Source organism: Scardinius erythrophthalmus, assembly GCF_964197995.2.
Source record: "Scardinius erythrophthalmus genome assembly, chromosome: 2".
Taxonomy (NCBI): Eukaryota; Metazoa; Chordata; class Actinopteri; order Cypriniformes; family Leuciscidae; genus Scardinius; species Scardinius erythrophthalmus.
In genome coordinates, this window is record NC_138222.1 from 56,599,121 (window position 1) to 56,625,643 (window position 26,523).

Here is a 26,523-nt window from a genome sequence, read left to right on the forward strand (position 1 = left end):
ACACATGCCAGCTGGAAACAAACACTTAAACCCAGCACAAGCTAAACAAGCCACTTGCCCCAAATGGCAAAGCACATCCACTTGTTAAGACTTGTTAATCCATTTTTACCACCCTCTTGTTCTGTTATGCTTTTAAAATGGCCTTGCTTGTTTTTGAAAATGCTGTAAAAGAAATGTGTCAATGGCGGTAAGACCTAAAAGGAAAATGGAGAACAGCAGTGAACTTCCACTTGTATGTTTGTGTTCACTTTCAATCAGAATCATTAAGGCTCTGAATGCAGATGAACTGTGTCTCTTTTCTGAGAGAATTCGGTTCTTGGGTAAGAAAATCCAACCAGGCCTGTCAAAACTGCACTGGTCCACAAAAGGAACAGCCAGCACCTTTATCAATGACTGCAGAGTGCACTGCAACAAGGTAAGTCGTTTCTGAAACACACACACACACACACACACACACACACACACACACACACACGCATGCACGCACATGGATAGACATCCAAATGGATAGTATTCCTCTAGCAGACAGAACTCTTCTGGACTTTCCCTGAGCAGAGTAATATGAATTTCAATGCTGGTCCAGTGCATACCCATCAGATACACACAGGTGATGAAGCTGGTCAGCCAGCATGAGCTCTCTGGTAAAGCTGATGGACAGAGCAGGGCCGTAAGCCTGGTGCGGACAGCAGCCTGGTCATTTCAGGAGAGAAACTCTCTAAGTCCTCATGTCTTTTCCAGACTAAATATTTTAGAGTAATAAATAGTAATATGTATATTCTTTCAAATCTATACAATTGCTCATGAATATTATTATTAATATCAGTGGTTAAATCAGTTGTGCTGCTTAATATTTTTGTTAAAAAAAAAAAACCCTGATACATGGATTGATGATGAATAGAATGTTCGAAAGTACAGCGTTTATTTGAAATATATAGAAGTCTTTTCTGTCCCTTTTGATCAATTTAATGCTGAAAAAACTATTCATTACTTTAACAAACTTTCTCAAGTAACCCTCTATCAGCAGGTGTGGCAAAAAACAGAAGTTCATTTTGGACCCTGTCTACAGTTATTCAAGAGCACAAGGCTTTGCTCTTGTTTTGTTCTGATACAGCTGTGTCCATTTTGCTGCCCGATATTGCTTTTGTAATGCAAGGGTAAGGCAGCAGGCTTTACTGAGAATGGAAGTGCGACTCAGTGGAGTGCAATTGTGAAATCTATTCACTTCCTCTGCTGGCTGTCCATCACTCCTACATTGTACAAGGCAATATGATATTAAAGCACTGGCAGTGCCCTTTAGCCATGTGGTAAAGACACACACACATAAAGGCATGCAAGCAGAAACATGAATGCGCCATCTACTTTAATGAAGGCCGCACAGGCATCTCAGTATAAAAAGCCCCAGTGTCCGCAATAAAAGGCAGCCAGCCTCGATTCAGTGCCCGGTTCTCTATAACTCACAGAGTCAATGTCAGATGTCCTTTGAGCCCAAAACAGAGCTGGCAAGAACTTCACTGGTAATGGAGAAGTGTGGAGAACACGACACATCTGAGCTTACACACACACCCACACACACTTAGAAATGTAAGTATACATTCTACACACTCGTGCATGTAGAGTAATCTTCCCCTTTGAGGCTTATTTCACGTGACACGTTTCATCCCATGAAAAAGGCATGAGACGAGCTGGCATGTAAGATGCTTTAGACTAGAGAAGCTCTGCGCAAACTCTCAGAACCGGCTCAGCTCCGCTGCCCTCCGCAGATTGAGCAGGAAAAGCTTGATGCTTTGTGGATAAGAACTGCCTCCTTTGATTTTAAGCATGGGTTGAAATCAGATGCTCTATTTCTGTGGAAGAGAGAGAGAGAAGGAAACATGAGCTGGAAAATCCTGCTGGAAAACCCCTGCTGCTCCATTTGAATGTGTTTTCCATCCTTCTCCCACATTCCTCTCGCACCCGTTCTCTCATCTATTCTATTCTATTCTATTTTTTTTGTCTTTCATGTCTTGTTTTGGTTGTTTTGGTTTGCTGTGGTTTCATTTTTGCGTTTATTTGTTTACTTGTTTTTGTCCGTTTTTGCTGTGTTTCTTTGGCCATGTTTACACCTGGTATTAAGATGCGTTTTGTTCGATTGGATCACAAGTGGACGACGCTAAATACAGGTGTAAACGGGGTCTAAAAAGTTTTGAGTTTGTCCACTTTCGACCACTTCCAGTGGTAGTTGAAACGAACCGGATTTATTTCGTAGTGTAAACACTCATGTGGTCGAATGTGTTCAAACAGCCACAAAAGGCCGTCTTCTCTCCGTCTACTGACCTCATGCGTAACATTATGGGAAGCGGCTAGCCAGACGGGATTTAAACTTTGGCTGGAGACCCAAGTTTGGTTTGAAGAACAAATACGTTCCAAGCACAATGTTCTCTCACCATTCCTGATTTCTAACACACACTCACAGCGTTCGGCTGGTCTTGCGGCTGTCCGAGCAGAAACTAAAGCTGATGCTCTCCGTTTTTTTCCGTCGTCTCTGGACGTGTTCATCTGTAAATTGCGTGACCTTATTCCATCCATTAGATTGAAAGATCTAAAAAAAAAAGCCCAAACATTTACCCGCCTATAGACCCTCCCCTCGAAGAAATCAGGACAGAAGTGGTTGAAAGTGGACAAAAGAGTCGGATTAAAACACCAGGTGTAAACGGGAATGTGTCTCCCTCGTCTGTTTGTCATCCGATCGACCAAAACGCATCTTAATACCAGTGGCCAGCTGCATAAACTTTGTTTAGTTTAAGTTTTATGTTAAGACTGTGTCTTAAGAAACTAGTTTGACCAACTAGCAGTTTGCTAATGAATGATCAGTCTTATTTTTTCAGTTTAAATAAGATCAATCTACGGTTTTAAGTAACTGACTTAAAAAAGTTTCGGCCAGTCTCAAAGAAAAGAATTTGATGACTAACTTGTAAGACTAATGTAAGCGTTTTATGCAACTGGCCTAAGGTGTATATAGGGCCTTTGTTTTGTTTTTGCTGTTTTGTTTGTGCTTTTGTTTGTTTTGTTTTTGTTAAGTTTTGTTTTACTGAAAACATTTCGAATACCTTAGTAGTCACATAGTAATACTCCCGCATTGTGGTGGTGAGCACCACTCAAATTCTCTGGTCGTTTTTCAACCACACTCTCTCTCTCTCACTCAGTTCCTTTTTTTCTCATTAATTTGATCATTAGTTGGGACAGCCTAATGGAGGAGCACCTGGGCTTTTAATGATTGCTTTGTGCCGTAACTCCTCTCAGAGCAGTTAGTCAAAACTACCTGTGTGTTGCTCGCCACTACAGGTGAAAAACTATTTATTCCCATATGTTTTTCCAAATAGAAGGGTCCCTGTGAATGCTAAAGTACTGTTTCACAATAGCTCAGATTTTGGAACTTTTATATGTGTGATGCTATCTACTGGAGTCTGTGTTTTTCAATACGGCAGGCATCCACAGAATCAGTAATAGATCTGCATGTGATAAAGTGGTAACTCATTTCAAACAATTGTGCAACAATCTCAGGAAAAGTTTTTAGGAATAACAAGATGTGTGTAGCCTGTAATTTTTTTTGTCTACAAAAATGTATTAGAACAGTTGTTAATCTAAACAAGCCAGGGACATACTGTTGATTTTCAGATTCAAATCTTACAGTTTACTAGATGATCAAATCTTACAATTTATTGAGCTGTCGGCTGTGTGTTTTTGGATTTAACATTTGTGCTATCTCTTTGTTTTTCGCTGTCTGTGTAATGAACCTCTCTCCTCTCCCACAGGTTCAGTTAGTGGTGGACGAGTATAAGGCAGCTATCCGGGCCACCTCTAAGCTCTGTGAGCAGATCAGTGAGCTGATTCTGGTGCGTGTGGATGGCAAGATGTTTCATGGAGACCTGGAGTTCCAGGAGGATCAGCAGAATCATCAGCATAGCCAGCTGCTCCGACTGCAGAACGCACACCAGGACATCGTCAAGATCATGGCCAGAGTCTACGGGACCTTCCACCTAGATGGCCCTGAGGTTGGGCTGCTGTCTGTGTGTTGTAGCTTTGGATCTTTTCCACTAAAGTGCTAAACGTCTTGAGGTTGTGGTACAGTAATTTTAACGCACTGAAGGATCGTTGTTGGTGTAAACTTTTCATAACGCACAGCCTTAAGTGGCTTATTGCTTTTATAAAATGGCAGCAAGTGCAGTAAGAACCAGCTAGTTTAATTGCAAGTCTGTGCAATTAAGGTATGAAGGTAAATTTATCACCCCATTGTGAACTAAGGTTTTTCACTGCAACCCAGGATGTGTTTTAATAAGTAGGGATGCTCAGATGAGGATTTTGGCAGCTGATATGACTACCGATTTCTTGTCATCACATGCGGCCGATTCTGATCCTGATCATTCAAGCTTTATAGAAGCAAGCTCTTTGTTGACTGTCACTGTTAACCCCTTACACCCTGAAGGCATTTGAATGATTTCATGTGATTTCAAGTGGCATACTTAAAAGTAATGGCTTCTAACTCTGCAAAAAAACAAAACAAGACGAGACATGATTTCATTTCGGCTCACAAAAAAGTGATGCAGTTTATTGATTTATTTGGTTATCATTCACGCTAGACATGATGACTATTAGAAAGTATATATGACTTGTTCACAATCATGTCAAGTTCATCTGGGCCAAATGTTGTGTTGATATCTCAAAGGACATTTGGAACCATTGTAGCCTTTTTATCAAAGGTCCGAAGACAGAGGGTTTTACTGAACATTAAAATGACTTACATGTGTATAGCATTGAAATACTTATAATTACATAGAATAAGTAACAAGTATAAAGAACCTGGTTGATGAGTGATGATCTTTTGAGTGAGCGCTGTTTTAGCTGTGCAGTCCTTTTCTATGGAGCACGGTAAATCAAGACCTGTCAAATGTAGCGATCAATTCAATCCATGTGCGCTCCAGTTGTAAAACTGTACCTGAACATCGTCCCTCGTACCCACCATACCCGAGATCCTAATAGTAATGTTTCTAAATCAGTGCAATCAAAAGTTATTTTAAAAGTTAACCCCATTGACTTTCATTGTACGGACAAAATCAGTTAAAACTTCCTTCAGTTTTCTTATATTTGGGTGATCCATACCTTTAATTATGTACAATGTCACAATAATATTTATCTCTGCATACTTGCATAAACTGTAACATACTTGGGTTAATAAAAGCATCATAAAGAGGAGTTCCCATTGACTTCCATGTTTGTGTTTTCAGGTGCAACAGCACTGGGTGTCATACATGGAGAAGTTGGATCGAATGGTTGAGGAAGCGTTTCGTGTGAATATAAAGCGCTCTCTGCAGGAGCTCTCTAAAGCCATCAATGGAGACGGCAAGACTTCCCCAAACCCCTTATTCAGAGTAGAGGTGGTACTGAAGCAACAAACCCCTCGATATCCTGCTCAGGTGCACACAAACAGACACAGACACATTCTCTTTGTCAAATCTAGTAATGCAGTAGTCATTAAAAACAAATTTACGTGACGAGGTGACCCTTACCTCACATCTAGACAACGTTTTCTCAAACATACCGTCCCCTCTGTGATTTCAGGGTATAAAAGTGTACATAAAAGCTCTGTGTCAGTGCAAATCATTGTGTTGGTCACAGAGAGCTGCTGGCCATGTGTTTTACATACAGCGTAAAGACACTATCATGCATCAAGCAGAGGGCATTAAGAACACCGCAACCTCTATAAATCACAGCTGTGGCTGCACTGCTGCGTTATTCAGCACTCCACTCTACTGCTATGGGTAATGTCCCATGATGCTTAGTCAGCTAAACAGAGTGAGAAAGGAAAAGCAGAAACGTTAGTTTGGCTTAATTGAGTATATTTTAGGGACATTGGTTGCTTTGGTCTGTGGAGACAGACTGCCTGAGGCAAAGCGCTCTAAGTGCCAGAGGGAAGGGAAACGCATTAATGCTAGCTCAGGACACACTATTAAAGTCCCTCTCACACCAGATGCGAAATGAATAAGCAAAACAAATCATTGATGAATGGTCTGTTCACACCAAGAGCGAAAACGAACATCCGTCAGGCTGATCGACAACCAAATTCACGGTGGTACAATATTTGCCGCTACACATCTTTTCCAGCTCTCACAGTGGAGATGATTAGAAACGGTCACAGAAAACCACAGGACGTTGGAGAAGCTTGCAAGATCAAGATTCTGTCATATTTCAGCAATAAAAATAATGGATTCTGAGATTCATGATTCCATATTTGAAAACTTTTCTACACTTACACAGTCAGAGCAATAACAAGTACATACTTCTGTGATGAAACTCCGTTAAGAAAATAAGAAATTGTGGACGGTTTAATGTGTAAGATTAATTACAAAAGTGATGCAGTGCTCATTAACAGATCATTTATTAATGTGCATTATTTGTGTGGAGGAATTAAAGTGTAACTTGGCAAATGTTCAACACACTATGTACTGTTACAATGTCGGTAGTATATGTAAATGAACAATGTTTACTTGTTCTCTGTGTTTCCTGGACCGAGAAATTCATGTTTATTTGTCGGCAAAGACTATCAGGGCTATCGTCAAAACTACAGATTACTACTGCATTTTTGTATTTTTGTATCGGACAGTCGGATCGACAGAGGGTTATTAACAGAACAGTTATTGTAAGAGTAGGTTTATCACTGAAAATTGTATCATACTTTGTCTACTCTTTAAAAAGCTTTATGGTAAAACTGGAGCACCATGCAACAGCTTTCTGACCTGTACCTGATGCCATTTCAATTCAATTCAAATTTATTTGTATAGCGCTTTTCACAATACATATTGTTTCAAAGCAGCTTTACAGAAAGTGCATTTCAGAAATGTACATAGAGAAATACAATTAGTTAATCACGTATTGATTTAGGGCATAAACATATCGCCAGCGTCGAGTCGTCTCTTCACAGGCGCTGAGTCGTCTCTGCACGGGTGTTGGAGAATCTGTAGTTTCCATGAGAGGCTGGATACAAACTGGAGCTGACGATCTGTATTTACCTCGGGACTAGCGTCCCGAGATAACAACAAAAAAGCATATGGGAAATAATTAGCGTAGCTGCTGTTCGTAATATTAATGCATTCAATCTGATTCAACTGTAGTATAAAAGGTAAGTATTATGTGAATGCTTGGCTAAAGAGATGCGTCTTTAATCTAGTTTTAAACTGGGACAGCGAGTCTGAGCCTCGAACAATATCAGGAAGGCCATTCCAGAGTTTAGGAGCTAAATGTGAAAACGCCCTTCCTCCTTTAGTGGACTTAGATATCCTAGGAATGACCAGAAGCCTCGAATTTAGTGATCTTAAAGAGCGCGATGGATTATAGGGCGATAGAAGATCCGTTAAATACACGGGAGCTAAACCATTTAGGGCTTTATAAGTCAGTAGCAATACTTTGTAATTGATACGAAACTTTATAGGCAACCAATGTAGAGACGACAGAATTGGTGTTATATGATCGTATTTTCATTTCACTTTGAGCGGAACTGACAGATTTGCAGTTTCTCTTAATCCCCCCCCCCCCCTCCATTTGGAAAAAAAAAACTGTGTTCATTGTCATCCAGTATCACCAAAACAAACATTGATGTATTGTTTTAATTTATTACTGTGAAGCTGCTTTGATACAACCTATGTTGTGAAAAGCGCTATATAAATAAACTTGACTTGACTTGACTTGACATATTGACTACAAACACAGGTTTTTCAGATTTTCCGTAGCGATGTTCTCTTCATATTAAGTTTCTTTACAATGCGCTGGATCCTTCACTGGAAACGTTAGTTACGTATGTAACTGTGGTTCTGTGAATTCCGGATGACCGCCAGAGGCAGTGCAAAGCACTAGTGGATAATCGCTGCGCCAGCTAGATAGATCGAGAAAAAATAACAACAAAGTCACGTCATGACCCAGACCGAGACGCAAGGATATAAACCACAGCGACTCGGTGCCCAGCCTCAGAATGCTTTCTCGCGCATTCCGAGTGACGAGGGACTCTGGCGGTCATCCGGAATTCACAGAACCACAGTTACATACCTAACTAGTGTTCTGTTTCATTCCTACTGACCGCCAGAGGCAGTGCAAAGCACTAGTGGATGACGCATATCAACACAGTCATGAGGAATGCCACCCACCTGCAAACATCAGGGTTGCTCCAGAAGGACTGCAGAGCTCACATCATGAGAAGCAGCCACGTTAACCTTGTAGAACCGCGCAAAGGTACATGGAGAAGACCAGGTAGCAGCTTCGCAGACATCCGCCAAGGAAACTCCCCGTAAAGTGGCCCAAGACGAAGACACGGCCCTAGTGGAGTGACAAGTAACACCCACTGGTAAGGGTTGATGAGATTTATTATACGCCAACTTTATCGTCTCGACAATCCAGCGTGATAGCCGTTGTTTGGACAAAGGTGCACCCTTGCGTACCTCACCATAACAGACAAATAACTGATATGTCTGTCTGAAAGAAGCGGTAGACTTAACATAGCACTTTAAAGCTCGTACAGGACACAGAAGATGAGACCTCCCCCCATCTGTATCTGAGTGATTGAAAGGTGGCTGAAAAGCAGACAGATGAATAGACTGATTCACAAATTGTGGTAACAAAACTTTAGGGAGAAAGGCTGGATTAGGCCGAAGAATGACCCCAGAATCCTCTGGTAACCAGCGTAAACACAATTCACTCACTGACAAGGCATGAAGTTCACCAACACGTTTAGTGGAGGCAACAGCCAACAAAAAAGATACTTTTAAGGACAACCACTTAATATCTGCAACAGCTAACGGCTCAAATGGTGGTGTACAAAGGGACTCTAGAACAAGCGGTAAGTCCCACACAGGAAAAGGAGTAGAACGAACAGGCTTTAAACGCCTCGCTCCCTTCAGAAAACTACAAACAAGGTTATGAGACCCAAGGGGAGCACCAGCAACCGGGTCATGATAAGCAGATATGGCAGCAACATAAACTTTTAAAGTGGAGGCCGCCCTGTTGTCATCAAACAGATGCTGCAAGAAACTCAAAACTGTCGGCACCGTATAGTGAACTGGGTCAATTCCTTGATTCCTTAATCCACCAAGAAGAAAATATCCTCCAACGAGCAGCATAAAGCTGTCGTGTTGAAGGAGCCCTAGCTTTGCCGATAGTGTTCACTACTGCTGGTTCACAATCCATTAACTGTGATCTGGACCCAAGGGCCAAACCCAGAGCTGAAGACAAGTTGGGTCTGGGTGCCAAACACGGCCGTGCATCTAAGAAAGAAGGTCCCGTCTGGTGGGAAGCTGCCATGGTTCCCCTTGTAACAGACTCAGAAGAAGAGGAAACCATAGCCTGGATGGCCATCGAGGTGCCACTAAAAGCACCCTGTGCTTGTATAGGAATATACGATGTAATGTTTCCCACAGAAGTGGAAATGGAGGGAACGCATACAACAGGCAACTCGGCCACTCGTGGGCTAATGCATCCTGTCCCAATGGGCTGGACGTCTCGGCTCTCGCGAACCACCAGCGGCAATGAGTGGTCATTTCCGATGCAAACAGGTCGACCTCTGCCTTGCCAAACCGTTGCCAAATCAACTGTACTACATCCGGGTGAAGTCTCCATTCCCCCGGGAGCAGCAGATCCCTGGACAGAGCATCCGCCACTTGATTGTCCAATCCCGGGGATGACGTGGTCTCCCCTCCTGGTGACGGTGAAAAGGGCGGCGTCCCTGGGCCTCCTCAGCTCCTCTATGCCGCTGTGGAGCCTGAAGCTGAGAAACGTTCTGCTGTCGCACTCGATGCTCCGAGCTCGGATAGCGTGGGTGAGCCGGAGTCAAAGGCATTCTAAAAGGTGGTGCTCGTGGAACCTGAGTCAGTTGCCGTGTGGCTTCTGACAACTTCATTCTCTTCTCCAATACCTCAGAAACATTGGGGCCAAAAAGATGTCCTGGTACAATTGGCAGTTCTCTCAGTGTCTTCTTACAATCTTCAGGTAACCTTGCCTGAGCAAGCCATACCTGACGCCGGGCAGTTAGAAGGGTCGCTGAAAGTGTCCCAAGTTCCCGAGTCACATGACCCATAGTCAACAGAGCCGTCTGTAAGAACTGAGATGCAGAAGCGTCAACGCTCGCTGACTCTAATGTGTTACTGCAGGCAAGAAGCAGCTGGCAGATAGTATTCTCAGCTCGAGTTATATAGGCTACCGACTCCTATGCCTTCTTCAAGAAAGTGTCAGTACGTCCACATTGTGCACTCGGGCAGCGTACATTGCCTCTTAGAGCCTCATCTGGTGATACCACCAAAGCTGCAACCGGCTGTTCAATTTCAGGCGCCCGTCCTACCCCAATGGAGTCAGCCTCAGCCATTGCGGCAAGAGTGCGGGCTGTCTTTGACCTCCTCCTAGGCACATTGGGACTGGTAAGTGCACTGGAGAATTCTGTCACAAAATCCTTACACGGTGGCATTGTGAACACATTACTATCAGCAGCTTGTCTGAAGAACACATTGGTTTGAATGGGCTGGACAGGTGATTTGTCAAGACCCAAACGAGCCACCGCCATCTGCAGAACAGATAACACATCGTCTGGAGCAGATGGGCCTGCACCCGATTAATGTACAGACCCACCGCTTGAACCACCTGTAGCATATACAGTAGGTTAGAAAAAACATCGTTTGGGAGGGTGGGTTGTATGGCAGGTTCCACCAATTCTGCCTCAAGAAAATGGGAATTAGATGCGCTCATGGAGAGAGCGTCAAAATCTATAGCATGTGGGGGTTTGAAATCACTCTCATCCACTGGTGTGGTGCGACGCGGCTGTTGACCGAGGGTAACAGGTGAGTTAATGTCTAACTCAGCAAGGCGAAGCTGTCTCTCTGACATCGGTAGCATACTACAATGCAAACATGGATCAGTCAGGGCCTCCTTTAGATCTTGAGGGCCTAAACATGATGGGCATCGATCGTGTCCGTCGTCGGGAAGAAGCATATTCGGACACAATTTGCAGCTTGAAACGGAGATGAGAGAGCTATGATCCATAACTCCGTCAATAACACGTCCTCGGTTAGCACCGTAGGCACTTAAACTGTAATAGCACTCACTGAGCAGTTCGAAAAAATCTTCGGATAGTACCGAAAATTCTATAACATGAAACGCTCTCACAAGTAACGTTACAGTAAAGTCTGCCTTCGGTTAGAACCGTGAGGCATTCAATGACTAGCACTACGGCGAGTAACGTTATGCAATGAATCTAAGATATGATAATATAATATAAATATATATTTATATAAGACAGATATAACGTTATAGGTCTGCGGTGAACGCAACCTAAGTGCGGTCGAAACCAGCCACCGGATAGTACCGTGAAGCACAGTGTATCGCCGACGCAACAACAAATAATCGTATGCACTCACGTAATGAAGAAAACAATCCAAGATATCCGTCCTGATGGTAGTGTGTAGAGCGCGATGTCACAGAAAGCGAAAGAGGCTGGGCACCGAGTCGCTGTGGTTTATATCCTTGCGTGTCGGTCTGCGTCATGACGTGACTTTGTTGTTATATTTTCTCGATCTATCTAGCTGGCGCAGCGATTATCCACTAGTGCTTTGCACTGCCTCTGGCGGTCAGTAGGAATGAAACAGAACCGAAAGGAACTCACTCCCGCTAAACGTTTACTCTTTGAATTCTTGCACATCACAAGTTGACACCATTATTACTAAAAGTTTGCTAAGAAGTACTAATTTCCTACTAAAACAAAGCAAAAGGGCGTTTTTTCTCTAGTAAGGTAGCGATGTAAAAAAAGAAAAGAAAAGTCCTTTCTGCTGCATAGGCAGCCACATTTTATTGAAAGCCCCTTTTGCGAGCAGTGAAGTACCCCTTTAAATAATTGAGAGCATCAACACCTGTCATTGCAGACCAAAATTAAATGGCATTGGCATTGCAGACCAAAATTAAATAATTATATAAGACAAGTACACATAATTCAAGGAAGTCAAGGCTTTAGTTTTTTTTTAACAATATCTCTGACCAGCTTTGAGTAGTTCTGTTCTTTGCCCAATTGAGTTTAGCAATGTCTCTGAAGTAAGGAAGCAGAAGAGGTGGATGGTTCTTGTTTGCCCTTTTAATTAAGTATTTTTCCTCTCTGTGTGTGTTTTTCCAGGTGGATTTCTCTCCTTCTCTCCAGAAACTGGCGCACATAGTGAACAGCATTAGCTCTCAGCTCATCAAGACCATCTCAGTGTTCAAACGTCTGCCGGATCTACTGACCCGCCAGCACTCGCAGAGAAACCCCATCCACAGCATCATCGGTAAACCCTCTCGCCATCTCATTCACCACATCCCTCCATTTGTCCTTTATGCCCATTTTATATTCCTGTTGTTTACTCACCCTCATGTCGTTCCGAACCCACATGACTTTCTTCTGTGGAACACAAAAGGAGAAATTATGAAGAATTGTATAGGGTCCACTCTTTTTGTACAATTCTTCAAATTCCTCCTTTTATGTTTCTCTGAAAAATAAAGTAAAATAAACACAAAGCCACAATGATGACTAAATAATGACAGAATTTCCATTTTTAGGTGAAAAATCCATTCACATCATCATTTGTGAATTGCTCATCAGTGGTTGTTTGGCATCAACAATGCTTTCTGTGTTGTTCTCACTTCCTCCCTTTCTTTTGATTTCAGAGCAAGATGAAGAGATCTGTAAGATTCAGGGAGCCATAGCTGCAGGAATGGTGACTAATGCATCTTTCCTCCAGACTTATCTGAAGACCTGGGACAAACACAGAGAGATCTGGGAAATCGAAAAAGACGGCTTTATACAGCGCTACCAGCGGCTCAACCCCACAGTAGCCTCCTTTGACGCTGACATCGCCAGGTCTCTATCTTTCCTTCAAAATGACTGTGTAATGTTGTAAAAGCAGCGTCTAAATCAGGGGTATTTAATTAAATCCAAGAGGTCCGGTCTCTATATTTCCTTCCCAGTGGAGGTCCGGGCAATACTTTTTTGGAATAGTTATAGATTTCCATCTGGGCAGCAGTAGTACTTTGTAAAAGGGGAAAAAAATCCTAAACAGTCAAAATAATCATCAAAGATGAGTATATTGGGCCCTTTAGAGGCAAAGTATGGTGTCTTAGAACAACAACAACAACAAAATATTATTAGTTGAGCCCAATTGGATATGATTATTGTTTTATCAGGCTATTATTATTTTTACATTTAGATACCCATGTATGGTAGAAGGCCATGTGACTGATAAAAGATACTGTGGTTCAGGGTTTTGACCATTGTCTTTGACCAGAGTCCACCACTCTGGACCATTTTTATATTTTTCTTAAAATTAAACTAAACTAAAAACAAACAAACAATGGACATAATAATCAAAACGCCTTCATCGTGAGCAGAAAAAGTTAACTACGTTCTTTCCTTGCCATAAATTATTTTTTCCCCTTATAACATTTATTATGAAATTCTCTTAAAATGCTGATTAATAATGCTAAATATAAATGAAAAAAATGTCTTGTCATACAAGTCGTGTGTATGACAGACAAAATACTTGTATTTGCTGTATTTTCGCTTTCTGCAGTGTTCAGCGAAAGTATCTATTTTGAACCTATGAATTATTTGTAGTGGTACCAATAAAATAAAAGTTTATTTAGTGAACAAATCCACTGATTGATTCAAAATCATCCTTTCATACATGCATTTCTTTTCATGTAAAATACACAAGTAATGATATAGTACACCAGAATGGTGTGTTTGAGTTCACTTGAAAACGATGGGTTCTGGGGATCCCCATATGACATATTCAGCAAGACAATATATATAATTTCACATACATTATATAAATTCACTCACCTAGCCTCAATATCAATATCTCTGCTCTCCATAATTAAGGTAGTCTGTACATTATCGACGGGATCAGTTCAAACTAATATCACCCAATTTACGTCTCTACAATGATTGGTTCATATAGCAATGGAGTCTAGCCTCCTCTGCAATGTATTTTTTTCCTCAACACTCTAATGCTGAATGTGAAATACTCATTGGTGATAAGGTATTTTTCCAACAGAGGCAAAAGTCTCTGGCCTCCCCCTCCCCCTTTCTATCCCCTCAGACTCGCGTTTAGCACAGTTTTCCGAACGATTGTAATTATAATTACGTTGTCAGATTCGGCATGCTCAGGGAAGCTTGTTTTATTATCATTAAATCGTCCTTCTCCCATTTTCGCTTCAAAATTTTGGGTTGGCTGTGCCTCCGTTGTCTCCCCTGACAAGCCGCCACTGTTGACATGTCTGTAGCACAGAGGTGCCAGTCCTGTCCACATCTCTTCCCTAAAGATTTGATCTGCACTAACCAAATTTTTATCATGTCAACAGTGGATCCTTGAAGGCTCTCTCTGTGTGTGTGTGTGTGTGTGTGTGTGTGTGTGTGTGTGTGTGTGTGTGTGTGTGTGTGTGTGTGTGTGTGATTGCGCATTAATGACCTTTTGCATGTTTGTGTTGTGCTGTCTGTCCTGAGCTGGAAGGGCATTATGTGTTGCCTGCTGTCCCAATTAAAGGGATGGTTGACCCAAAAATGTAAATTCATCATCATTTACTCACCCTCAAGTTGTTCCAAACCTGTGTAAATTTCTTTCTTCTGTTGAATACAAAGGAAGATATTTTGAAGAATGTTGGAAACTGAACAGTTTTGGGGCACTATTGACTTCCATAGTATTTTTTTTTCCTACTATGGAAGTCGAGGGTGCCCCAAAGTGGCTTATTTAAAACTTTCTTCAAAATATCTTCTTTTGTGTTCAGCAGAACAAAGAAATTTATACAGGTTTGGAACAATTTGATTGTGAGTAAATTATGACAGAATTTTAATTTTTGGGTGAACTATCCCTTTAATGTCTCAAGTTTTTCCACATCAAATAATGCATGCAGACACTTTTTTTAATGACTATTGTTAATCTAAGTCATGCTTTATTTCTTTACACTCACTCACAGAAATAATTCATGCTGCACACTTCAGTTATTTTCTTGAAATTTAGGTACGTTGTGCTGCTGAAATGACAAATTAAATGGCAGTTAATAGCGCAGCCATCATGACCGAGCAAAAAAAAAATACATCACCAAATTACATTATCTAACAGATCCATTTAAACAAAAAGTAATTTAGAGGCAATTATTAATAATTTAAATCATTGTCTGTTAAAATGTACCATTAGTAGTGGTAATGAGAAAACAGTGTGGAGAAAATGTAGTCCTGATACAATCACAACATTCTTAGGAAAGAACAATCTAGAGACAAGCATCCAAGTGTCCGTCCTTGAACTTCTCCACTTACTGATGTATCATGGGAGAATACATTTTTATTTGCAAAATTCTTTTCACAAGTCAGCAAAAAGTTTTGTTTTTGAGAACTTTAGTTGATGGACACAAGGTGGTTTTCATTATTATTCAGGGATCTATAATGAATGTATAATAAAGTATAATTTACTTATTTTATAGATTTTATCTAGTATCTGATGTCTTAATTTCCAAAACACAACTGCAAACAATCTTCATTTTGAATCAGGACTGCGGTAATAGAAAATTATGTAAAAACCTAAAATAAAACATTAAATATTAATGTAATCTTTGTTTAGAAAGGCGAACGTCTCTTGTGTTTAGAATTTGCATAATAGGATTTTTTAAATATATAATTTTTAAATATATAATTCAAGATTAGTTTCAAGAGAATTATTCACTCCATTTACACCCCCCCTCCCCCTCTCCCCCTGTCTGTTTCTCTCTCTTTCTCTTTCTCTTTGTACAGATACACAGAGGTGGCGAACAACGTCCAGAAGGAGGAGACAGTGTTAAGTTTGCAGTTCGTGTTGCTGGATTGTTCTCCACTCAAATTCTCTCTGTTGCAACATTGTAACGAGTGGCAGAGCAAGTTCACGCAGCTGCTCAGCCTTATGGCCAGTTCCAAACTCAAAGAACTGCACAGCTTCCTGCAGGAAAACGCTCTCAGGTGTGTGTGTGTGTGTGTGTGTGTGTGTGTGAGACCCACTCAAAGCACTGTTCCGAAACCCTGCCTCGCTGTCTGCTGTCTTTATAAGCAGCTGGGATCCTAACTGAAATGAAACCTCATAAGTGACCGATTTGAAACGCTCTTCATGGGCAGCGACTGTGATTAATGGTCACTCATGCATGCCACGCCAATTAACACCCCTCACGTGAAGAGCATAAGAGACTCGACAAACCTCTCTGTTGATTTCAATAGAGTCTGACGTTAGCATGTTTCTAAGCCTGACGCTAATAAATACTTCTGTCGACTCGAAAGAGAATATGGAGATTTGGAGGCGGGCTCTTTTGTAGGGGTGTAACAATATATCGTGTAACAATATATAGCAATACATGCAGAGTTTTAGTGTCAGTACTACAATAAACTACTAAATATAAGGTTGAATATAATGTATAATAATGCAATGGGGGAACATTTGTGTGTCCTGATAATGCCAAATGTCTGATGTTACCAGTATAAAGTGGCCTACGTTATTTTAAATATATCTAGTCAGTGAAAGAGTGTAAGCAAATTCGTCTTAAATTATTCAGTATTTTCAGCTTCAGAATCATGAATATTTTTATTCTGGTGTCTCTATTGTCCTGTGCATTGGGTTTCCAGGACCAAGTCCAAGCCTATTCATTTAAACCCACAATTTAGCATTTTAATCAACAGTTAATTTTTTGTAAACCTTTTACCATATATCTTGGAGTATCGCAATAATATCGTATCGTGAGTTCAGTATCATGATATGTATCGAATCGTAAAATGAGGGTATCGTTACACCCCTATTTGGTTGACTTGAGCCAGTGTTAATTTAGAATCATTGAGATACTATTATAGTTTTTATTAATATTTTGAATTACTGCTAATTTTTTATTTTAATTTTAGTTCAAGTTTTAGTAACTTTGTTGTGTTTTGTGTGCTTTCATTTTCAGTTCCAAATGTTATCTTAGTAGACAGCTCAATAAGAAACAGGGCATCAATACTGTATGTGGCTAGTTCTGTTATTGTGCTTAATTGACTTAGAATAGGCATTAAATATTTAGCATGCGCATGTAGTCATTGACTGTGTGTGTTTTCAGGCTGTCTCAGCCTCCTCAGACTCTGGCGGAGTTGGAAGAGAGTCTAAAACTTCTGCAAACTCTGCAGGCAGATCTGAGTAAAATCGAAAGTCAGATTCCACCCATTCATGATCAGTTTGCCATCCTTGAGAAATACGAGGTTCCCGTCGACCCCGCTGTGAGTGTCGCACGCGCACACACACACACACACACTCCCTCAGGTGTTCCAGTCAAATTGTCTCCTAAATACACTTTCATCACCCGCCTCTATTCCATATTTGACTACGCTTTTATTTGAGTCAGCGCTCTTATATTCTCTCTCTCTCTCGCTCTGTCTCTGTAGGTGTTGGAGTTGCTGGTGGCTCTGAATGCAGAGTGGGTGTGGTTCCAGCAGGTTGTGATTGACAGTGACATCATGCTGAAGAAACACAAAGACATGATGAAGAGTGGGCTGATCCTCTCCTCTGAGGAGTTTAAGAAGAAGACACAGTCGGCCCTACAGAGCTTCATTAGCAATGGTGAACACACACATACACATCTTCGACTGTTATAGGATGGGAAAACACACACACACACGGTCAAGTACTGTCTCAGAGCCTACTGTGAGCTTCACATCCCAGCATGCCTCTTATTCTGTAGGTCAGTTCGCTACATGTGCAGCACTGCAGGCCTTTGCTTTCTGGGACCGTGGGTGTTCTGCATGGTGGGGAGTGCTGGGTAGAGCCATCAACCTCCCACATGCCCCACGGCACATCACAACCAATTAGCCTTGAGATAATGTTTTAGAACGCCATGGAGCCTCACCTACCGCAGAAGTGACCGTCACACTGACATCGTGCCCTTGACTGCACTCTCAGCCTGTCTCTCTCTCTCTCTCTCTCTGTCCCGTACTGCTGCTCTACCTCCTGCTGGTGTCTCTGCGCTGTTTATTCTCTGCTCTATTAAAAACGGGATTGAAAAGTTCTTTTTTCTATCTCGCACTGCCACCTCTCTTCACGAACAGCCACGTTGTGCCGAACTGTATCAAAGAGGACAGAGTTTTCGTCCTACTTTTCCTTCCCTCTTCTTTCATTCCTTCCTGTGTTTCTTGCACTTCTTTGCTCGCTCGTTCTCCATCTCGTTTCCATTGTGTTTGCGTTTCCTTGTGATCGTTGATAGCTCTGTGAAGTCTGTTGTTTTTCAGTTTGATCTCCTGCCATTCCTTCCCCGCGTCTTTCCTCCTATGTTCTTCTCCTCCCACTATGAATCCAAAAGCCTTTCCGTCTTGATTCAGACAAAGTTGGAGTTTTGGCACAGTCTTAGCTTTTGCGCTAAGTCAACACGTGGCAAACACGCTTGTCGCTCATCGTTATTATTTCCCACAATCCCACAATTTCCGAATGTGGGCGGCAGCTGCAACTTGTAGAACGACTGGATTGTTTGGATTGTTCCAGCAAACAATGGCGGGCTCCTTCAGGTTAATGAGGCCAGGAAGCAGCTTTGTGCGGAGAGAAATTTGTATTCAAGAGAGGGAGATGGTTTCAATAATATCACACTCATTCAGTCCAAACACATACTACTGGCCCCTGCCAAGGTGCCCGTTCAAAATCTCATCTCCTGCTCTCCACGGACCCAGTGTGACTTTCCCTCTCAGAATCGGCGCTGAGAAAAAACACAGGCCCAATTAAACATGATTGGTTGAAATCTCCAAGGCAGATTTATCAAATATGTATCCCATTTTAACATTTGCTAATTAGATTTTCTTTACGTTTTAGTCAGGCACAACTGAGAGAGAGGATGGGCGTCATCAAACCTCTCAACACCCGTGCTCCTGAAATCGTTCCGCTCCAGCGACGCACTTCAGAATGTGCTAAATGCTTCAGTAAATCAGACTTTGCACAAATATTAACTGGAGATCCCTGATGGATTTCGACGCGATGCTTGATGGCTCGCCTTTATGCAGAATTGTGTAAACGTGTGTTTTTTTGTAATTGCTGTAGATGTGCAGTAGGTGTGTGATTTAGCCAGTTTGATGGAATGCATTATAAACGCTGACCGACGTTAACACTCGCGCCTGTAAACATATCACAGAGGCCTTTAGGGCAGATAATGGCCTCTATACTGATGTCTGTGCGAGCGCGTTCGTGTGTGTTACTGTACGTGTTGTGTATTGCCATCCTGAGATGAATGAGGTGCTTTTTGAAATATCAAATATCTCGTAAATCAAAGCTGTCGCAAGTGCGTGTGGATTGTGGGAGTGCGGGCCTGTTTGCGGAGCTGGGTCCGAGCCAGAACTCGCATGCTGCTCAGGAAAGAGACCTGCTGACCTGCTGAGCTCCCAACTGTGAATCCACATTAATAGAAACATGCTCACTTTGCTAACTTTCTTGCCAGTAGGAATCCATTGAGCCTTTTTTTTTTTTAGAGCGACAAGCTGCTCCCTGGGGAAATGACAGCTGAATGTGCATCTTTTTAATCATTAACCATATGCAGGGCATTTGTGTGGTTTTTTTGTGTATCTTATTTGTGCATGTATCTATGTGCAGGTCCGTTTGGCAGTAGTGTAGCCCCAGATTCTGCACTAGAGCTGGTGTCAGAACTGCGTGCCCAGTTGGAGGCTCTTAAAGAAGAGGAGCAGAGCATACGTCACGGTCTCAGCATCTTTGATATTGAAGAACCAGCCTCTAATGACATCCTCAATCTAGAGAAGGTACCTATTCACTGCTGTTACAGTAAAAATGTTCTCCATACAATACAACACTGACACATTCAACGCTAAGCACAACAGAGCACAAACAGCTCTTTGGCTGAGGGAAAATCACTGTGTAACAGCGAATTGAACACTATTGATGCTGTTGAGGAAGGTGATTTCTGGTTATGGTGATGTTTAGATGGTGTTCATGTGCGTGTATTTGTAGGACATGGATTACCTGCAGCAGGTATGGGAGATCGCCCAGCAGTGGGAGGCTCTGTGGGACGAGTGGAAGGGAGGTCAGTTGGCCTCTCTACAGACTGAGGTCATGGACAACACCGGCCAGAACATGTTCAAGAGACTCCACAAACTCAGCCGAGAGATCAAGGCAAGATCAGCCGAGAGATCAAGGCAACTTACTCTGTACTCCTGGTGCTCAACATTAGTCAGTTCAGGGACCAAGCTTGCATTTATGGCAGTTTCAAATAAACAATGTTAGTTCTCAGAATAGAACAGCACAGACTTTGTTTAAGCTGTTGTTAAAAATGTAATTAAAAAATATATTAAAAAAAACTAAAATTATACATAAATATATTAATATAAAAATAAAATATTAACAATATTAGCATTATTAAAAATAAAAATAAAAATAAACATAGGTGGATGTATTATGCTGTTTTAACAAAACATTCATTCAAAATCTCACAAATGCACATCTGATTTTCTTTGTGAGAAAGTGATCAATAAGGTCGTCATAAGCAGATACACTACCGTTCAAAACGTTGGGATCAGTAAAAAAATGTTTTTGGTTGAAAGAAATTACCTTTATTCAGCAAGGATACATTGAATTTTATCAAAAGTGATGAAGTACATTATTAGTGTTGTAAAATATTTATATTTCAGCTAAATAAATAAATGTTGTTATTCTGACCTTTCTATTCATCAAATAATCCTAGGAAACAATAATCAATCACAGTGTCCAAAACATTAAGCAGCTCAACGGTATTCAACATTGATCATATTAATTAGCAAATGTTTCTTGAGCAGCAAATCTGCATAGTTGAATGATTTATGAAGGAGAATGTCACACTGAAGACTGGAGAAATGCAGCTTTGCAAACACAGGGATGAAAATAGAAAACAGTTGTTTAAATTGTAATAATATTTCACAGTATTACTGTTCTAAGACTTCTTTCAAAAATGTTACCAACTTCGAACATTAAAATGGTAGTGTGTGTTGTAATGTAAATTATATATAAAATAATGTTTCAAACTTTTTGATTTGCTAAGGCTTCATTTTCATACTTCATATCCTTTCAGTATTGCCGCAGACTCCTGTTGCTTCTGTCCAGGTGTGGTAATACGAGCACCATAATATATGTGAATAACACAAATAATATTTGTATTTTTTAAATGATTAATTTAATTGAGCGTCACAATTAGCGGATTGAGTACTAAGATCTTGTATAGACCCTTCACATAAAAAACTAGCAGCCATCGGGCCGACACTTAACGGCGTCAGTGATGTCTCTGTCTCTCACTCATCTTCTGCTGTTCTCACACACATACTGATGCTACTTCATTAGGGTCCAGCAGAGACTCTCATTCCTTCGTTTCCCTTTGTAACTGTGATAAAAGCTCTTTTGTGTAGCTAATTACCCTTTAAAGCTAATTTAGCTTCTCTTCTCACCAGCTTCTCATTATCCTGACATTTAGCTTTAAGCAGATTAGAAACACCTGCTTGCTTCAGACCCTTTGGGTGCTCTTCCACTGACAGGGGATCAGCCCATCACAACACAGCACTCAGCATTTTACACTTCAGCCTGCAGTGGGATCCTGACTATTATAGAGTAATGATGGTGAAGTGTGTGTGTGTGTTCTTTCAGGACAAGCACTGGGAGGTTGTGGACTTCACTAAGAGCAGGATTGAACAGTTTAAGAAAATCATCCCACTGATCACAGACTTCAGGAATCCAGCCATGAGAGAGAGGTGGGGGTGCTCGTACACACACACACACACACACACACACACACACACACACACACAAAGAATCTCCCCAAAAGGACAAGGATTTCGGATATTGCCATATTTGTGAGGACATTTTGTCCCCAAAATCTTTTAGAGGGTTACATCAGTGTGATTAGCCAGCTGTCTTGAGGACATTTTGTCCCCAAAATGTAGGGTTTACCAGGATTACACACACACACACACACACACACACACACACACACAGTGGTGCTTAGTCCGCGGGTAATTTGTTTTTTTCCTTGGGTTGATTTCCACCCAATTTTGGGCTACTTTTGACTTGCCATTGGGCTACTTTTGTTGCACAGACCTGCCAACTCTGCACACACACACACACACACACACACACACACACACACACACACACACACACACACACACACATCATGTCCTCAGCATAATGAAATGTCATTCTCGCACTAATCCTCCTTATCAAGAGTGGTCCCTGACAAAAATGACACCGTCGTCTTTCATGTTGCCTCTTCTCTGGACAATCGCTCTTTATAACTGCTCTATGTTGGAGAGATTGCCTTCTTTAGCTTGTGACCTGAGGTCTGTTGTGAAGTCCAGCTGATAATCATCAGCGGCAGCGGTTTGGTGCCGATTACTGTTCTAGGATCAGCTGTAATCCCACACCCTGACAGCGAGCCCTCAGTTACAGCTCGTCACCTCTCTGTATTCTCTCACGCAGAGCATTTGTGCACTCCGGCGCCTTCCCTGCCGAGAGAACGCAACATTTTCCGCTCTTCGTTTTTCTTCTGCCCTGTCATTCGCTTCCTAAGCCATTTGATTGGATCTGGCATTCCCAAAACAACAGCCCATCGGCCCCAATCAGGCGTGCTACAACAGCCCTGGTGGAGACGCCAGAGACAGGCCTCACGTTCCCCTGATGACAGCCGGCTAATCACACTGATGTAACCCTCTGAAAGATCCCTGTTAGCGTCTCCCGCTGGCCGGCGCAGCACATCAGGGAAGCAGATGAAAATAAACAGAGCTCCAGCCTCAGAAGTCCATGACCGACAGAACGGGAAACGAGAAGAGCGAAAGAAAAACAGGCACTCGTAGGAGAGATCGCGTCCCAGAATGCCGGGGCCCGGTCTCAGAGGGGCCAGTCATTGGCAGGATGGGTTTTTTGAAATAGCGGTGTTGTGTTTTGTTGTGGATCAGATGTACAGTCGGTCTCTGTGGATTTCTTTGAGAGAAGACAACAAGCTGTGCGTCATGACTACGGGATCTCTCACGGGAGAATTCAATCCTTGCGCTGTCGTCGGCCGTCACACCTGTTTGTTATGACAAAATCTGACCGTCAACATGACTAGTGACCAGTCTTTTGTGACTAACCAGCGCAGTCTTCCTTCAGCTCTCAAAATACTTTGAATAGCACACACTCTCATAATTTTAGCGTAAGAATTCCATTAGATATTTTTATTAATGAATCACCAACCTCATCTCTCCTAAAGGCCTACACAATAGCTCTGATCTAAAACCTCTTAAGATGCCTCGCAGCCTGCTGCCTACATAGACAGCAGTCTTCTAAGGCATCATCCTAACCACACTACATAGACGGCAACTCACATCTTACTCAATGTTTTGTCCTATAGGGTTTGGCATTAATGTTGCTAAGAAAACAGGAGGATACCCTAATAAGCACACAAACATTGGATAAGATGCTTTATTTTTAGTTACACTGAACTGTGTTTGTATAGTTCATATATATATATATATATATATATATATATATATATATATATATATATATATATATATATTATATATTATAAATATTGCTGCTGCTTTAGAATCTGTCCAAAATGAGCATTCTTAGCAGGCAGCATAATTAAGTTGCCTATCTTTTGGAAAAGCCTTTGAGTTGGAAACTGTGTCTATGATGTCTTAAAATGCCAGCCCATAGGTTTTGGTTTTGGAATAGATCAAATGGCTTTGATAAAAGTTTTTTTCACCCTGTTTGAACTCAGATTCATATGTCAGTGTCAAAGGGTTTTGGCCAATCAGATTTTATCATCAAAAGATGGTGTGGATCTGTTTATTTTAGACACTGGGATCAAATAAGGCAAGAGGCACAGCAGACGTTTGACCCGACCAGTGAAGACTTCACTCTGGAGAAGATTGTGGCTTTGGGTCTGGACCAACATGCCGAGCGTATCAGTGACATATCAGGAGCGGCCAGCAAAGAGCTCTCAATAGAACAGGTATGATATTACCCTCTCTCTCAATCCTTCTTCAGAACTCTCTCTTTCTCATTTGGCTTCATTTATTTCATTTTGAGTATAATTTCACTCTTTAAAAAAATAATGATTCTTCAGTGAAAGATCCTAAAGAGAACAATGTATATAAAAAAAAGAGTGCTAAAGTGCAACAGAGAACCCTTTTCTTATCAGCTTTCCTTTGTTTTGGAGTTTGCTGATGTATATGGTTAATTGCAAATTAACAGCGTCCTTCAACTTGGCAGGTTCTTCCGATCAGTGTATTGGATTCTGCATTTTAAAAGCACTTGTAGTGTCAAAGAAAGAGAAATCAAATTGTCCTTGATCCCTTGAGAGAGTATTTAAAAACACATTGAAACTTTCATTCAAAACTACTTTACTGCATCATTCTCGAGTAACATTATTAGTGGACCTCATATGAAAAAAATACAATGGTTAAAAAGCACATGCTATGATTCAAATAGTATCAGGCTATAAAACTCATTTTCAGTTGTAACTGGAAACTTCATTTCTTCCTTATTTCTTTTGTCGCTGTGAAGGACTTTGGGTTCATCAAGGTTCAATTCTCTCTGCTCCTCTCACAGTGCATAAGATCCTCAGAGGTTCGGTATGTTAAAGAGAAAAGGAAAGTCACTGTCAAGAGGATTATGGTCAGAGGTCGGGTTTGGAAGGTCAAAGATGATATCCTCAGGGTGACATCCTGTAGTCAGATCGCCCCAGTAGAGAGTCTGGCCTCAGTGCAGATGTGGGTTTCATTAGCCAAACAGTTTGAATGGAAAGGAGATGGTGGTCTTGAGCACAAAGCTATCAGACTGTTGTGGGGTTATACTTAGAGTCAGATTTTGATTTATTTGAACCTTTAGGCCTGCATTCACACATTGCAGCAAGTGGCAGAAGCATCCTATAGAAGCAGCAATAAAAGTAGGGCTTCGGTGCTAAGTTTAGTTTTGCATGTCACTCTATTGAAGCCTGTTTCTGCCTCAGAGTAAAAGATCAGGTCAAAATCGCAATGTGAGTCACACTTATGAAAAATAAATGTAATAAAGTCACAATGCATGAATTAAAGTCACAATCACAAGAAATAAAGTTGCACACAAATTTGAGTTCAGTATAGAACCCTAGAGTTCTTGACTCAATTTTAGAGAACCCTTTATACCAAAAAGGTTCTATACAGTATAAGGAGAAATTTCTTAAATGATTGCATTATACTTTCATGCTTAGTGGTTCTTTAAAAAAAATTCTGAAGTGTTTGCGAGCTGTATTTCATAAAATGTATTTAAAATTAAAAATGAATTAATTCAAACTAAATCTAGTTTATTAAAAACTAAAAGAACCCTTTAAGGTTTTATATAGAACATTTTCTTTTAAGAGTACAGTTACCAGTTACATTTCTAATTCATTAAAGAATAAAATCACAGAAAATCAATTTCCACAAAAATATTAAACAGCACAACTGTTTTGAGCATTGATTATTGTAATAAATGTTATTTGAGCAGTAAATCAGCGTATCATTTTGATTTCTAAATATTTAATCAATCTATTTTGATTTTTTATTATTTTGATGCCATCCCATGAATAAATTACACTTTAAAATATATTAAAATAGAATAGTTACTTTAAAATGTAATAATATTTCAGAGTATTTTACCATATTTTTGATTAAAGTAAATGCAGCTTGGGAGAGTATGAGACTTCTTTCAAAAGCATTTTAAAATTTGTAACATGCCACATTTTATAACTGCTTGTTTTTCCTCTGTTGCGGAGACTGGCTTTTACAGATCTCATCAGAAAACATGTCGAAATGCACTTTAAAACCTTTTTATTAACACAATATTTTGCTTTTACGAAGAAACATAACACTTGATCGAATAACTGCCCTATTACTCCGCCTCTAAAAGACCTCAACATCAGGCCTGATGCAAATTCACAAACAGGACTTTTTAATTCAATAAGACTGACTGAATCCAGACGCTTTAAACAGTTTATAGCTATGTTTTGGGTTCTGTGTAAATTAATTACCAATTGGATGTAAATGTCATTCCACCTCCTCATGTAAATTAGATTTCATGGCGATCAAGTTTGTAATAATCCTCAACGGCCCACTTCCGATATCCATGATATAATTTGTGTTATAATTTATAGCTGTTATTGGAAGAAATGTGCAATGTGGTAAACCAGAAGTCACTTTATTTTCTGCACAGAGCTGTTACGCAGCAGAAATGCCTTTAGTGTAAAAGCACAAGCTACATTATATGCCGCTGACGCAGGATGTGTAAAACAGGCCTAGAAAGTCGACTGGTTTATAGTCCTATGGAACATTTCCTGGACTGCGTTCAGTAATAGTGCAGTACAGTATGAGCGCAGTGCTGCTGTCCCCAGGTCATGTGTTGCGGCCACAGGGGAAATGAGCCTTGCGCTTAATTTCCTTCAGAGCAGCCTTTACTGCCCCTGCAGAGGAGATCTGCCCTGTCCAGCTGTCAGACTGTGGGA

General features: G+C 41.0%; 1 protein-coding gene across 1 annotated transcript in view; it reads left to right on the forward strand.

The window, feature by feature from the left end:
* Positions 1 to 26,523, forward strand: part of dnah2 (dynein, axonemal, heavy chain 2) — a gene marked incomplete at its 5' end in the record, with an annotated part of 165,133 nt that overhangs the window by 45,313 nt on the left and 93,297 nt on the right. The window contains 12 exons of the mRNA XM_081349604.1: positions 259 to 415; positions 3,792 to 4,031; positions 5,262 to 5,450; positions 12,170 to 12,317; positions 12,697 to 12,889; positions 15,815 to 16,015; positions 17,134 to 17,290; positions 17,456 to 17,630; positions 19,638 to 19,801; positions 20,010 to 20,171; positions 21,669 to 21,772; positions 23,862 to 24,018. Of these exons, the coding sequence (XP_081205730.1) occupies positions 259 to 415; positions 3,792 to 4,031; positions 5,262 to 5,450; positions 12,170 to 12,317; positions 12,697 to 12,889; positions 15,815 to 16,015; positions 17,134 to 17,290; positions 17,456 to 17,630; positions 19,638 to 19,801; positions 20,010 to 20,171; positions 21,669 to 21,772; positions 23,862 to 24,018 (2,047 nt within the window). The remainder of the gene's footprint in view (positions 1 to 258; positions 416 to 3,791; positions 4,032 to 5,261; positions 5,451 to 12,169; positions 12,318 to 12,696; positions 12,890 to 15,814; positions 16,016 to 17,133; positions 17,291 to 17,455; positions 17,631 to 19,637; positions 19,802 to 20,009; positions 20,172 to 21,668; positions 21,773 to 23,861; positions 24,019 to 26,523) is intronic.